Raw genomic sequence first — 13,147 nt, forward strand, 5'->3', positions numbered from 1 at the left:
ATAGGGGTGCCAGAAGGAGAAGAGGAAGGAATAGAAAACTTATTTGAAAAATAATGAAAAAAAAAACTTGGTTAATTTGGTGACGGAAATATACATACACGTCCAGGAAGCACATAGGGTCCCAAAGAAGCTGGACCCAAAACGCACCATGACACATGACACATCATAATTACATCAGCCAAGATTAGTGATAGGGAGAGAATCCTAGAAACAGCAAGAGAAAAGGAGACATTACCTACAAGGGAGTTCCCATCAGACTGTCAGCTGATTTCTCAAGAAACCTTACAGACAAGAAGGGGCTGGAAAGTATTCCAAGTCATGAAGGGCAAGGACCTACATCCGAGATGACTCTATCTAGCAAAAGTTTCATTTTGAGTGGAAGGGCAGATAAAGTGCTTCCCAGGTAAGGTCAAGTTAAAGGAGTTCATCATCATCAAGCCTGTATTATATGAAATATTAAAAGGACTTATTTAGCCCTGGCTGGCGTAGCTCAGTGGATTGAGCTCGGGCTGCGAACCAAAGCATCGCAGGTTCGATTCCCAGTCAGGCCACATGCCTGGGTTGCAGGCCACGGCCCCCAACAACTGCACATTGATGTTTCTCTCTCTCTCTCTCTTTCTCCCTCCCTTCCCTCTCTAAAAAATATAAGTAAATAAAATCTTTTTTAAAAAACCTTGTTAAAAAGGACTTATTTAAGTAAAAGAAGACAAAAACTATGAACATTAAAATGACAACAAACTCACAACTATCAACAACTGAATCTAAAAAACAAAAACAAACTAAGCAAACCACTAGAACAGGAACAGAATCACAGAAATGGAGATCACATGGAGGGTTATTGGTGGGGAGGGGTCAGGGGGAGAGAGGGGGAAAAGGTGCAGGGAATAAGAAGCATAATTGGTAGGTACAAAACAGACATGGGGAAGTTAAGAATAGTATGGGAAATGGAGAAGCGAAAGAAATTATATACATGGCCCGTGAACATGAACTAAGGGGGGGTGGAATGCTGGTGGGGGTGGTGCAGGGCAGAGCGGGTGAAAGGGGGAAAAACTGGAACTGGAATAGCATAATCAACAAAATATACTTTAAGAACAAACAACAACAAAAAAGGGATACCATTTGGAGTTGAAGGGCAGATGAAGAGCTTCCCAGACCACAAAACACTGGGCGGGGGGGTGAGGGTGTCATCATCACCAAACCGTTGTCATGTGAAAGGTCAAAGGGGCTGGTTTCAGGAAGGGAAGAGTCCAGACTGTGGACAACAGAATGGCAATTCATGCCCGTCTGCCGGTTGAGTCTGGAGAGCGGACTGGGGGGCAGGAAGAGCAGGGACAGCAGCTTGGCTGTGGGGAGCCTTTTGACGGACGCTGGATGGCGGGGTGGGGAGGTGGGGGATCAAGAAGTGCAGGCCGAGGGTTGCAGGGTGGCCCCGGGGTGTGCAGTGCAGTGTGGGAGGTGAAGGGGCTGGGGAACTTGTGTGCATGGCCCAGGGTGGCCCACGGACGTGAACGGTGGTGTGAGGACTGCCCAGGGGTGGCGGGGGTGGTGGCGGGGGTGGGGGTTGGATGCTGGGTGGAGGTGGGCCTGTGGGGAGGGTTGGGGCAGCTGTGATGGCATGGTCAGTGGAATGTAATTTTTTAAAAAATGCCTGGAGCCCTGGCTGGTGTAGCTCAGTGGATTGAGAGTGGCTGCGAACCAAAGTGTCGCAGGTTCGATTCCCAGTCAGGGTACATGCCTGGGTTGCAGGCCATGACCCCAGCAACTGCACATTGATGTCTCTCTCTCTCTCTCTCTCTTTCTCCCTCCTTTCCCTCTCTGAAATAAATAAATAAAAATCTTTAAAATACAAATTAAAAAAAAATGCCTGGCTGGCGTAGCTCAGTGGATTGAGTGCAGGCTGCGAACCAAAGTGTCGCAGGTTCGATTCCCAGTCAGGGTACATGCCTGGGTTGCAGGCCATGACCCCCAGCAACCACACATTGATGTTCCTCTCGCTCTCTTTATCCCTGCCTTCTCTCTCTAAAAATAAATAAATAAAATCTAAAAAAATGTTTACCATGCTCAACCTTAAAAGGTGGTAGTTAATACAAATTGTATTACATTTGAAAACAATTTCAGAGGTTGAGTTTCCTTATGTCAAAAGTAGGCCCCGGTCTTCCTAGAGGCTGGTCACTCCTAAATAAGATCCCCATAACCAAATAACATCTAAAACAAAAGTATAAAAATACTTTGAAAAATGCGTATCAGAAAACACCCCATGTATACTTAATGGGGAATGTGAGTGACTTTTCACGTTTTCTAGGATGTGCCCGGAACCTGTGTATCGGGAGAGCTTTGGGCAGGAAACAGGGAGAATCGCTTTACAGTGAAGGGAAACGTTCACTTAGCGAGAAGTCTGGAGCTAGGTGGTTCTCTGGCACGTGCATTCAGCGGCTCAGTGAAATCATCCAGGATCTGGGCTCTCGTCTGGTCGTGGATTATGGCTGTGCAGACAGACAGTCCTTGCTTTTAGGGGAGAGAAGCTAAAAGATCTGGGGTGAACTGTCTTCAACATCTGCAATGTGAATCAGCTAAAAAGGTACGTGTATGTAGCCCTGGCTGGTGTGGCTCATTGGACGGAGCACCGGCCTGCAAACCAAGGGGGTGGGGGCGTCGCTGGTTCCATTCCCGGTTGGGGCACGTGCCTGGGTTGCGGCTGGGTCACCAGCAGGGGGCGTGTGAGAGGCAACCACACACTGATGAGTCTCTCCCTCTCTGCCTTCCCCTTTCTAAAAATAAGCAAATAAAAATCTTTCTTAAAAAGTAAATAAATAAAATCTTTTTTAATGACGGTAAATATATGTAAAGAACGATTAAACAAATTGAGCGAATGTCAACAACTGGGAGTCGGGGTGAAGGTCACAGGGGTGTTCATTTGCTGTTCTTATCTTTATTTCCTGTTGGTTTAAATCTTTTAAAGAATAAAGTTGGAGGGTATAAGAGAGTAAGAAATGTATATGTGGTCTCTGACCCCAGTCAGTGACAGAGTCCCTAAAACCCTTATAATTTCATAAGCAACAGAGATGCTAAAAGCATCTTTGGTTCTAACATTGTGTCTGCGACCCCATTCCCCCGCACACAGAGCTCCTAAATCCCTTGACGTTTCCTGAGTGACAGGAGCATCTTTTGTTCCAGTGAGGGGACTCGGGGTGGGCTTCCGGAGGGCTTCAGATGGGGCTGGCCATCAGAAGGACCAGTGAGAAGCTTGGGACTTCCAGCCGCACCCCCCTCCTCTGGGGGAGGGGGAGGCTGGCGATGGTTAACTCAATCGACGTGAGCACAAGAGGGAGCCTCCAGAAAAGCCCCCAAAGCACAGGGTCGGGAGAGCTTCTGGATGGTGAGCCCATCTCCCTGCTCATTTGGGACGCTCCTAGACACCCCCACCTCACCCCGGGGGGTAGCTCTTTGTCTGGCTTCATCCATACCCTTCATCGCCTCCTTTATCACATAATAAACCGGCAAACATAAATGTTCCCGAGTTCTGTGAACCTTTACAGCAAATGACCCAACCTGAGAAGGGGGTCACGGGAACCTGCAATTTATAGCCCGCCGGTCAGAAGTACAGGGGACAACCTAAGCTTGCCACTGGCATTTGAAGCGGGGTGGGGGTGGGGGGGAGCCTTAACCTGCGGCTTCCGCACGAACTCCGGGCAGTGTCAGAAGTGAATTACGTTGTCGGACACCCAGTCGGTGTCTGCAGAGAACTGGAGGATCGCTTGCTGTAGAAAAGCAACACACACACACACACAATTGCTGTCAGAAGTACTCTGTGGGTGGAGGAAACAGTTCTCCCTTCTAGTTGGCGTCGGAGGGTGGGATGTGCTCAGACGGCCCTGGCTCACGGACACGTGCGGTTTGGGAAGGGAAAGGCAGAAGGGCGGGCACGAGGAAGCTTTGACTCCTGTGAAAGTGACCAACAGAATTCAGAGATGGCTCTAACTCTTGGGGGGGGCTGGTTTACTGGGCGCATAAGGAAATGCGAAAAAAGGCACAATATGTCATCCCTCTGTTGTGGTTATTGGTGACAGATAAAGTGAAGTCTGGAGAGTGGTGGGCGGCACCTTGATGCCAGGCCACGCTGAGATTTCAGTGAGTCTGAGCTTGGGTCACCAGCCTCAAAGCCGCCCCCAAAGGGGAAAATGACTCAGGGGCGACAGAAAGGGCCTCTAAGGTCTGTGGTCACCAGGAAAGGAGTCAACTCGGGGAGAAGGCAAACGAGGAGACACTGGAAGCAGGGGTGCGGGGTGAAGCTCTTTCGTTTTGTGGGCCAGTGGTGTCCGCGCCCTGAAACATCAACAGCTGGGAGTCCGAGGGAGGGTGTGTGTTGCACCACTCTTGCACTTTTTCTGTGGGTTTGAAACTTTTCTAAACTGAAAGTTGAGGAGGAAACAACTCCAGCAAGTTCTTCCCATCTCTTTTTTTTTTCTGCCCTGCAGTCACAAAGCTGGGAAATATGTTGGTCATACCTCGAGATCACAGAATGGCTGCAACAGCTCCTGCACGCAACGCCAAAAGAGCGAGTCCCTACTCCACGTCCTGCTTTAAACGTGAGGCCAACATTCCCGGGACCTCCCCTCCTGTTTTAGTGGTCAGGAGTGTATCACAAAACAACAAGGACAGACAAACACACACCAATAAAAAAATGAGCAAACAAAAAAAAAAGTGCACCGCAAGTCCGTGGCTCACCCGATCACGGGCTGGAGGCCATCCAGCCACCGTGACTGGCTTAGGTTCAAGCTTTAAATGATCAAGATTCACTTCCTGGGACTGGGGTGTCCACCAGCTCTGACTCCCATGCCCCCAAGTGCTCCCCTGAAGGAAATCAAGGCTCTGTCAGCAAGAAAGTTGGGGAGCAGCTTCTAGGTCCAGAGTAAGGCCAGGGGGGCAAGTACTGCCTCCCTCTGGGTGGGGGGGTGGGGGCGGGGGCACGAGAATCAGGCTGGCCAACAGCTGTGCCCTGTCTCCTTGGGCACAGGTTCTGAGACAGACGAGGACCCACGCCAGGCCAAGAAGTCTGCCTTGGGATGCTGGTCGGGGGAGAGGCACCCACTGTTTGGGACACGGTGGAGGGACACACCTGGAGGGCGCCGGGCCGCCTCAAAGGGGCAGCCCCGAACTCCCTCACGCCTCGGCCAGGCTGAGCCGCGTCCGTCCCAGCCCCAGGTCTCCGAGCACGCAATCTGCTGACTTCATGGTGCCACGATGAGACTCAGTCACGCGTGCCTCTCCCGGAGAAGACTCACACTGCAGAGAATTCCTCGGGATCTCCCAGACCCACCCCGCATTCTCCCAATGAGGACGTAGGCTGAGCATGAAGGGGTTTGTGCAAGCTCCAGGGACAAGTGACTCGGTGACAGCCAGGCCTGGAACAGCCACGGCATCTCCCCACAGGCTGCTCCGGGCTGCCCCAGGGCCCGCCCTCAGCTGAGCACGCCCTCTGCACCGGGTGCCTGAAAGGCAGTGATGCATGCCCAGCCTGGAAGGGTTCACCCAGCAGGGTGGTCACACGGCACCCAGTGTGAAAGACGTGCAAGGAGGGGTGCCGCAGGCTGGGGAACGCTCCCCCCACCTGCTCCCCTGCCTCTCTGGAGAAGGGGTGCAGCCCCCTGGAGTTAGCCAACACGAATTCAAGTCCTGCCTCAGGGGATCATGCTTTGTAGGTGTGCGCCCACCTGGGCCCACCTGTGTGAGAGTTTGCACTGCCTTTCCATCTTTACCCCCAAGTGCCTTCTTCCTGAAGTGGGGTGAGGGACACAGGCTGGGGGGGGGGTCTGAGCAGGGTTCTGACACCAGTCGCCACGTACGAAGGCTCAGTGAGGGACAACGTGTGGCCGGGTTAGAGAGTCGTGCAGACAGAACACCCGGGAACTGGGGTGGGTCTCTTCACGTAGGGGAAGGTGGTGGCGGCCCCTCTCCCACCGCGGCGGACAGACTGCAGCCCACGCAGGCAATCCCACTCGCACTTTATTCAGCACGGAGGACTAGTCACAACAAGGGGGAGGCGGCAGGGAGGCCCAGCCCCCACCCCCACCGGCACTGGCACACAATGATAAATAGGTAGCCGGGACGGGCACGGGGCGGGGGGGAAGTGGCACAGCCAACACTGATGGCACAGGCAGGGACACGGAGGCCCCCATGCCGAGCGGCTGCCGCCATCAACACTGGCCGGTACCAAGATCGGGGAGGGCAGGGCGCTTGGCTCCGGCGGCCCCAGAGCCATCGAGTGGCCCCGTGGACATGGTAGCGGTGGTGGAGGGCTGCCTTCAGTGCGTGGGCCTCACCTACGGACAGAAACCTGGACCCCGGCTCACCCCGTGCGGCCCGGGTTGTCAAGAGGTCACTGCCTCCCAGGCTTCTGTCCTACTCAGGATCTATGAGACCAGCAGGCCATCACCTGCTGTCCTGGCTGGTCTGCCCAGGATCTAGGACATGAAAGGGTCACTGTCACGCACGCGCCCAGGTGGTCCACTCAGAACCCAACATCAGTGAATCACTATGTCTTAGCCTTCTGATTGGTCCATTTGGGTCTCAGGACAACAGTGGTTTGTGGTTACCTAGACCTCTGATTGGCCAGCAGGAACCCAAGGCCAGGCCCGGGAGCAGGTAGCTCTCTAGAGGCCCGGGGGGGGGGGGGGGAGCGGGGGGGTGAGGGAGTTAAGGGCTCAGGGTTGGGGGAAATCTTCAGTGGGCATCAGGGCCCCGATTTCAACAAGGGGCCATCACAGGGCAGGACAAAAGGCCACCTTGGCTGGGTCAGGCCAGGGCAAACCAGTGGGGCAAGGGGGGGCAACTTCTGGCACAGCAAAGAGTGCTCCGCCACCCTGGGAAGGGATATAACGGCCCTGTAACCTTCCCTGGGTCCCAGCCCCAGCAGGGTGTAGGGACTGGGGCGGGAGAGCTGGTGGCACTCAAGCAGCTCCTGGTGGCCGTCACCTCCGCTACGGGATCAGGGTGGGGAGGGGCGGGGCTGCGGGTGCAGGTCAGGTGGCCTCAGTGCTCCAGCCCTTCCATTAAGTCCGCCACGCTCTCCACGTAGTAGTGCGGCACCAGGTCCTGCTGGCCGGCTGCCAGGTAGGCCTGGGCCTCCTCCAGGCGGGAGACCCCCGTGAGCGTGAGCACGGTGGTCATGCCACAGCGGTGGCCGAAGAGGATGTCGGTCTCCAGGCGGTCGCCCACCATGAGCATGCGGGCAGGGTCCACGCTGAAGTGTTCCGCGATGCACTCGAACATGTAAGGGCTGGGCTTGCCCACCACCAGGGCCTGGCGTCCTGAGGCTGTCTCCACCGCGGCCGCCAGGCTCCCGGTGCCTGCAAGGAGACGGACACTGGGTCAGAGCCTGGCGCACGGGGGCAAAAGGCCTGCTTCCGAATGTCACTGGACTGGTGAGGGGCCCAGACTGTGCCCCAGACACCCACATTCAGACTCCACCCCCACCTTTCTCCGGCAGGCCGTTTGACCCCTCTGTGTCTCAGTCTCCCCGCCCCTCATTTGGCGCTGATCTCCTCCTGGGGGCATCCTAAGGACGGAACGAGCCCCGGCCTGCACCGGGCCTGGCTCCAGTGGGTCCTGCCTGAGGCTCACTGTCCCCCCTGGCAGCTGTGTGCCTTCGGGCAAGCCGCCCCACCTGTCTGAGGTTCCTGGGACTCGCTGGCAAAGGACGATGCGAGTCACGCCTGCCTTTGAAGAGGCGCTGCGGGCACCACAGAGGCAAGGGCTCTGGGCCGGGAGAAGCGCTTCCCAATCGGCCCTGTGGTGACCGCTGCACGCACGTGCGCTCCTGGCACCGGGAACGGGCGCAGCCCACCGCGGGCACAGCAGGGCACAGGAGCGTTCGCGCCTCTGACCCGGTCGGCCTCCGCCGGGGCGGCGGTCACGAGAAGGGAATTCAGGCTGGAGACAAAAAAGCTACACGCGTGGAGGTGTCTGTGGCCCCAGGAGCTACAATACCCGAAATTGCGGGCCGTGCCCAAGCATTTAACAAGGGGAGGGCCGTTTGGCAAAGGACAGTTCTGACTCCTGACCATCTGCCCCACACAATGGGTCCACTGTGCCCGTCCCCCAGACACCTCTTTGTGCCAGAATGTTCTGCCTTCACAGTCATGTCCCTGAACAAATGATGATGATGGTGATGGTGATGACAACGATAATTCACTAAGCACATTCTGAAGTGCCAGGGGCTGTGCTGGGTGCCCACGGAAGCCCATTTTATAGATGAGAAAGCTGACGCTCAGTGATGTTAAGTAGCTTGTCCAGGGCTGCACAGCTTAAAAAGTGGCAGATACACGGCATTCAGGTGGGTGTGACCCACGCGTGTGCTGCGCCAGCCTGTGCTGGTTGGGGAGTGCTGAGCGTTTCGTTTTTTGGGAATTCTGTGAGCTGGTGGCGAAACAAAGCCACTATTTAAAGTCCATTTACATAAACTTACAATCAAATGAATAATGTTCAAAACAAAGGTGACACATTCTCAAAACGGATCACTTCCTAGAGATTTTACCGCTGTCTACACTCTTAAAAGGTGATTTCTAGCTGAGCCAGTGGACATACTATGGTGGCAGGCGCACATCTGCCCCAATCCATGTGCAGAGACTTCACAATGGTGGCTTAAAACCCTGCCACAGTGGCGGGTATTTACACACAGACCCTGGCAAATGATACGAATCAGGGCTCTCCGAATCGCTACACGTGTGTCAGCACACCGCTGGTTGGACCCCGGGTGCTCTGGCCTCGTGTCTCCCTTCTCACAGCACAGTTGAGACAAAGGGGGCTCAGGGGGGTGAAGTGGCCCCCGACACGGAGGAGGGGCCTCCCCCGGGTCCCGGGACCAGGGCAGAGCTGGCTCGGAGCAACACCACCGGGAGGTTCTCCCCGACATCTGACTGAGAACTCGCCCGCTTGTTTTCATAAGACCTGAGGGGGAAAGAAAAGCCATTTGACCCTTTGGTGAGAGAGCCCCTCGAGGTTTCGAAGGGCTCAACTGAGTCACCCCAGAGTGTTTCTCTGGGCTGAAGCCAGTTCTCAGCTGTCAGCTGCTTCCTTCCCCTACCCCCCCCGCCCCCCCGGGAAACAGCTGACCACCCCTGGTCCCCATGTCCAGCTACTATTTACTGAGGCCCAGCGGGACACCAGGCACTGCTAGGCCCTGGGACAGAGCAGCGAGCACAACAAAGAGCCCTCTCCTTGGGGGAGCGCGCTTCCCAACTGGGGAGTCTATGAACTCCCGCTCTCAGACCACCACGACCCCCTGCTCTCAACATCCTATAGCCTGAGACTGTTGCATGTTCTGACGGTGGCATATACACCTAAGACGACAGGCATTTCCATTTGCCAGCTCAAGTGGCTGCCATATGGTTACAAAGTAAACACAATTTAGGAGGCCTGCAGGGGGAGGGGGAACTGGGGTGAGAGATTTGCATGATTTCAGATTTGATGCATAATGGAGGTCTTTCTTAGCACTTGCACGGCCCTGTCTCAAAGCTGCACCACTCAGGGTGCGAGCACGACAGCAGCTCCGCGTTTCTGTATTTGCTGAACCTCTGCCTCCCCCTCCAGGCTGTGGGAATGACCAGCAGGGCCGCAGGCACAGCCCAGTGGGTGCTGAGGTGGAAGGGGCAGGCGTGGGAAGGGCCTGGTCTCTCCCTGGCTCTTTCACACCACTGCTCCTCGGTCCTGGGGGCCTCTCACCCACTGCCTCCACCTGAATTCTGAGGCCTCCAGGGAGACACTCACTTTTCACAGCACGGCCCAGGGAGGCAGGAGCTGCCGCAGCTGGGGGAGTCCCCACCTTGGGTTTATGGGAAAACTGAGGCGGAAGTGGTCATGCAGCAAGCAGGGGTGCAACAAAGCTGGGACAGGCCTAAAACTATAGATTCCCAGACTGGAACTGGTTCTGCCACGGCCCAAGCCCTGCTCCAGGTTCACCCCCTGTTCTGCAAGATGTCTCCTCCAGGAAGCCTTCCCAGATCCCCTAAACTCTAGGCCCTCCCTGCCACCGCACCCTAATACTGTGTCTAATCCTCAAAGAGCACCGCCCTGCCCCACCAGGATTTGGTATTAACGACTGTCTGGGTCAGTCACCAGCAAGGATGGAGTGACGGGACATCTGTCCCTGCCCTCAGCCTGCCGACTGCAGTACTAACACGTCCACACACACTCATTACCGTCAGCCTCTGCTACCGTCTGCTCTCGTCTGACTTGAACCCTCCAAGACGTAGCAGCCTCCACCTGTTCCTGCTCCCTCTGCAGGGCTGACCACCCAGAAGACAGCAGCGAAGAGTGCCTTGGATGGAGGAGGTCAGGCCTGGGTGGCCACAAGATGCCAGTTCAGGTCCCTGTACTCTTGGGCAGCTCACTTCCGCTCTCTCAGCCTCGGTTCCTTTAACTGAGAAATGGGGCAAGAACCCCCATTTCCAGAGTAATTTGGAAACTAATTAAGAACAGATACCAAGTGTAACACGACAGGGTTCTGGATACAGCCCATGCCATTGGAGCCCCTAAGCACACATACCAGTCTCCACACTGATGACACTGGCATGCCAGCATTCCCATTTTTACAGCCAGTGCACAGATGCTCTGAGGTTATGTAACGTAACAAGATTACGGAGCGCTGGAGCTGCAAATGGACTCAGGGCAAACTCCAACCACCTCCTGTGCTCTAGCACACCTGCCTACAGCCTGCCGAGTGGTATTCCAACTCTCCAACAGGAAAGAGCCCCTTCCAGGCTTTGTTCCCAAATCTCCGACGTCACCCCAACAGCGAGAGAGACAAAAAGACAGGAGTCCTTGAGGCGGGTTCAGGAAGGTTAGGGCTGGGAGTCGGGAGGCCTGGATTCCGCCTGCGATCCCAAAGGGTCACCATGGGCCTCGGTTTCCTCTTCTGTCCATTGGGGACACCAGTGCTGCCCCTCACCGTGAGTCGGCTGCAAGAATGACAAGACCTTGACACAAAAGCACCCTGCGCTTTTGCTGGGTGGTAGACGCGCTAGCAACCCTCCTGTTCCCTGTCACCTGGAGACGCCCCTTTCCCGACCCTCACCTCCAGGTCACCCCTCGCCACCTCGCTTTCCTGGCCACCCCCGCGCTCACCAGGGGTCCGGCTGCCGTCGGTGAGAGGGTGCCACGGGTCGCGGTCGGTGGCCACCAGCAGGCAGTCAGGGTTCCGCAGGTGCGCGCACGCCTCGCTCAGTTTGGAGAAGGAAAAGTGCTCGTCGTAGCCCACGAGCACGGCACGCACGCGCGGGGCCGCGCCTGGGTCTTCGCTGGGGTCCCCAGCCAAGCGCAGCCCAGCGGCGCGCAGCTCGGCGCGTAGCCCCTCGCCGCCCAGCACGAACACTGAGCCCGGCGCGTCCGGCGGCCCGGGCAGGCGCTGGCGTAGCAAGCGCGCGGCGCACACCGCGGAGCTGAAGACTTGTTCGGCGCGCAGCCCCCCAAAGCCGAGGCGCGCGAAGCGGAGAGCCAGCTCCGGCCGCGCGCGCCTGCTGTTGTTGCTCACGAACAACGCCGCCTTGCCGGCACGCGCCAGCCGCTCCACCAGCTCCGGGGCTCCCGGCACAGCGCTCTCGCCGTTCCACAGCACCCCGTCGCAGTCAAACAGGACCCCCTGCGCCCGGCCCAGCACGTCGCGCAGGGCCGCGCCGCGTAGCAGCTCGCAGCGCGCCATGCAGCCAGCTGGCTGCCCGCACGCCCGCGCCGCGCCGCTTCCTCGCCGCGGGCACGGTGCGCTCGCCCGCAACCCACTGGTGCCCCGCACCTACCAATCGATGCGCTGAAAGGGCCTGGGGGCGGGGTTACGACCTGGCCTGCGGCCAATAGAGGCGAAAACCTTGGGAAGGAGGGAGGCTGCGAGCAAATTGAGCTTGAAGAAAAGGGTGGAATAGCGGTTGGCACTAAGGGGAGAAGACCAATGAAGATCCCGCTTGATCATTCGCCCCGCCTCCCGGCTCTGCTAGGCCAATCGCCGCTGAGTTTTAACTCCGATAACCCTCTAACAGGGGTGGGAGCCTGGGAGACTGACGCTCTTCTTGACCAATAACGAGTTACGAGAAAAAAAACTGTGGCGAGCTGAGCCTCCCTGCGCCCCTAGCCAATCAGAAGCTTAGGATAGCTGGTTGCTGAGAAGAAAACAGCTGCTAACGGAGATGTCTTTGGGTCAAATCTCCCTGCCCTCTGAACGTTGGACGCTCCAGGTGTGAGCGAAGTCCCGAGAAGCCTGTGGATATGATGAGGAGAGAGGCGCATGCTCTCTTCCTGAGCGCTGGGGCCCGTGGCCTACACCAGTGGTTTTCCATGCTCGCTGCACTGTAGAGCCCCCGGAACACTCATTATTTTTAGATATAGAATTTACATGCAGTAAGAAGTATACAGCTAAGTGTAGTTTGATGACTTTTGACAAATGGTTTTCAAAATACCAATGCGTGGTAGGACCCCAGAGATTCTGCTTTGTTTTGGGTGTAGCCTGGCATTTTTGGGTGTCTTTGTCTATAATGACGAAGGATTCTACTGTGAGGCCAAAGTGGACAGGCACTGGGCTAGAGGCAGCCTTGTCACCAAGCACCCCAGGGAGGGAAGGAGCCAGAGCATCAGTGGCCAGTTGCCCAGGACAGTGAGGGGTGACCCTGCTGCCTAGGCTCCCTCTTGGAGAGAGATGTGTCACCGTCCTGAGGCTGCCTGCCAACCTCCAAGAAGGCTCCCAAGACCTGTGAGACTTCCAGGAGCACCTGGAGCTCCAGAGCATCCCGTAACCCAGGCTTTAAGCGGAGGTACTTTCTCTTTCCCAATGTCCTGGCCTTTCCACTGGTGCGTAGGTGGTTCCTGTGGCTTGGAATGTTCTTCCTTCTTCCCCTTTTCACCTCGCCAGTTCCTGAAAGAGTCCCCTCAGATATCACCTCTTCCAGGAAGCTCTCCTTGATCTCTACCCTTCAGACACACACCACCAGTCTGGGTTAGATGGTTCTACCCTAACTGGGCCCATATGAGCTCCCAGTAGTCTTGACACTTAATTCCAGAGATCAGTTCCGCCTGCCTGTTCCCAGGAGCAACTTGGGTGTAGGGCTGTGTCGGGGACCTAGCCCAGGGTCTGGCAGGGCAGCCTCAGGGATGGTTTGCAGACAGG

At 56.4% G+C, this 13,147-nt stretch overlaps 1 protein-coding gene across 1 annotated transcript; it reads right to left on the reverse strand.

The window, feature by feature from the left end:
* Positions 1-5,990: 5,990 nt before the first annotated feature.
* On the reverse strand, positions 5,991-11,777 carry LOC123816264 (pyridoxal phosphatase). Its single transcript, XM_045835152.1, has 2 exons — positions 11,122-11,777; positions 5,991-7,346 (listed from the first exon to the last, which is right to left on the reverse strand). The coding sequence occupies exons 1-2, from the start codon at positions 11,693-11,695 to the stop codon at positions 7,030-7,032; spliced, it is 891 nt and encodes a 296-aa protein (XP_045691108.1). The 5' UTR covers positions 11,696-11,777; the 3' UTR covers positions 5,991-7,029.
* Between the last annotated feature and the right edge of the window lie 1,370 nt (positions 11,778-13,147).

This window comes from Phyllostomus hastatus, unplaced genomic scaffold (genome assembly GCF_019186645.2).
Source record: "Phyllostomus hastatus isolate PE091 unplaced genomic scaffold, TTU_PhHast_1.1 phas_contig_198, whole genome shotgun sequence".
Taxonomy (NCBI): Eukaryota; Metazoa; Chordata; class Mammalia; order Chiroptera; family Phyllostomidae; genus Phyllostomus; species Phyllostomus hastatus.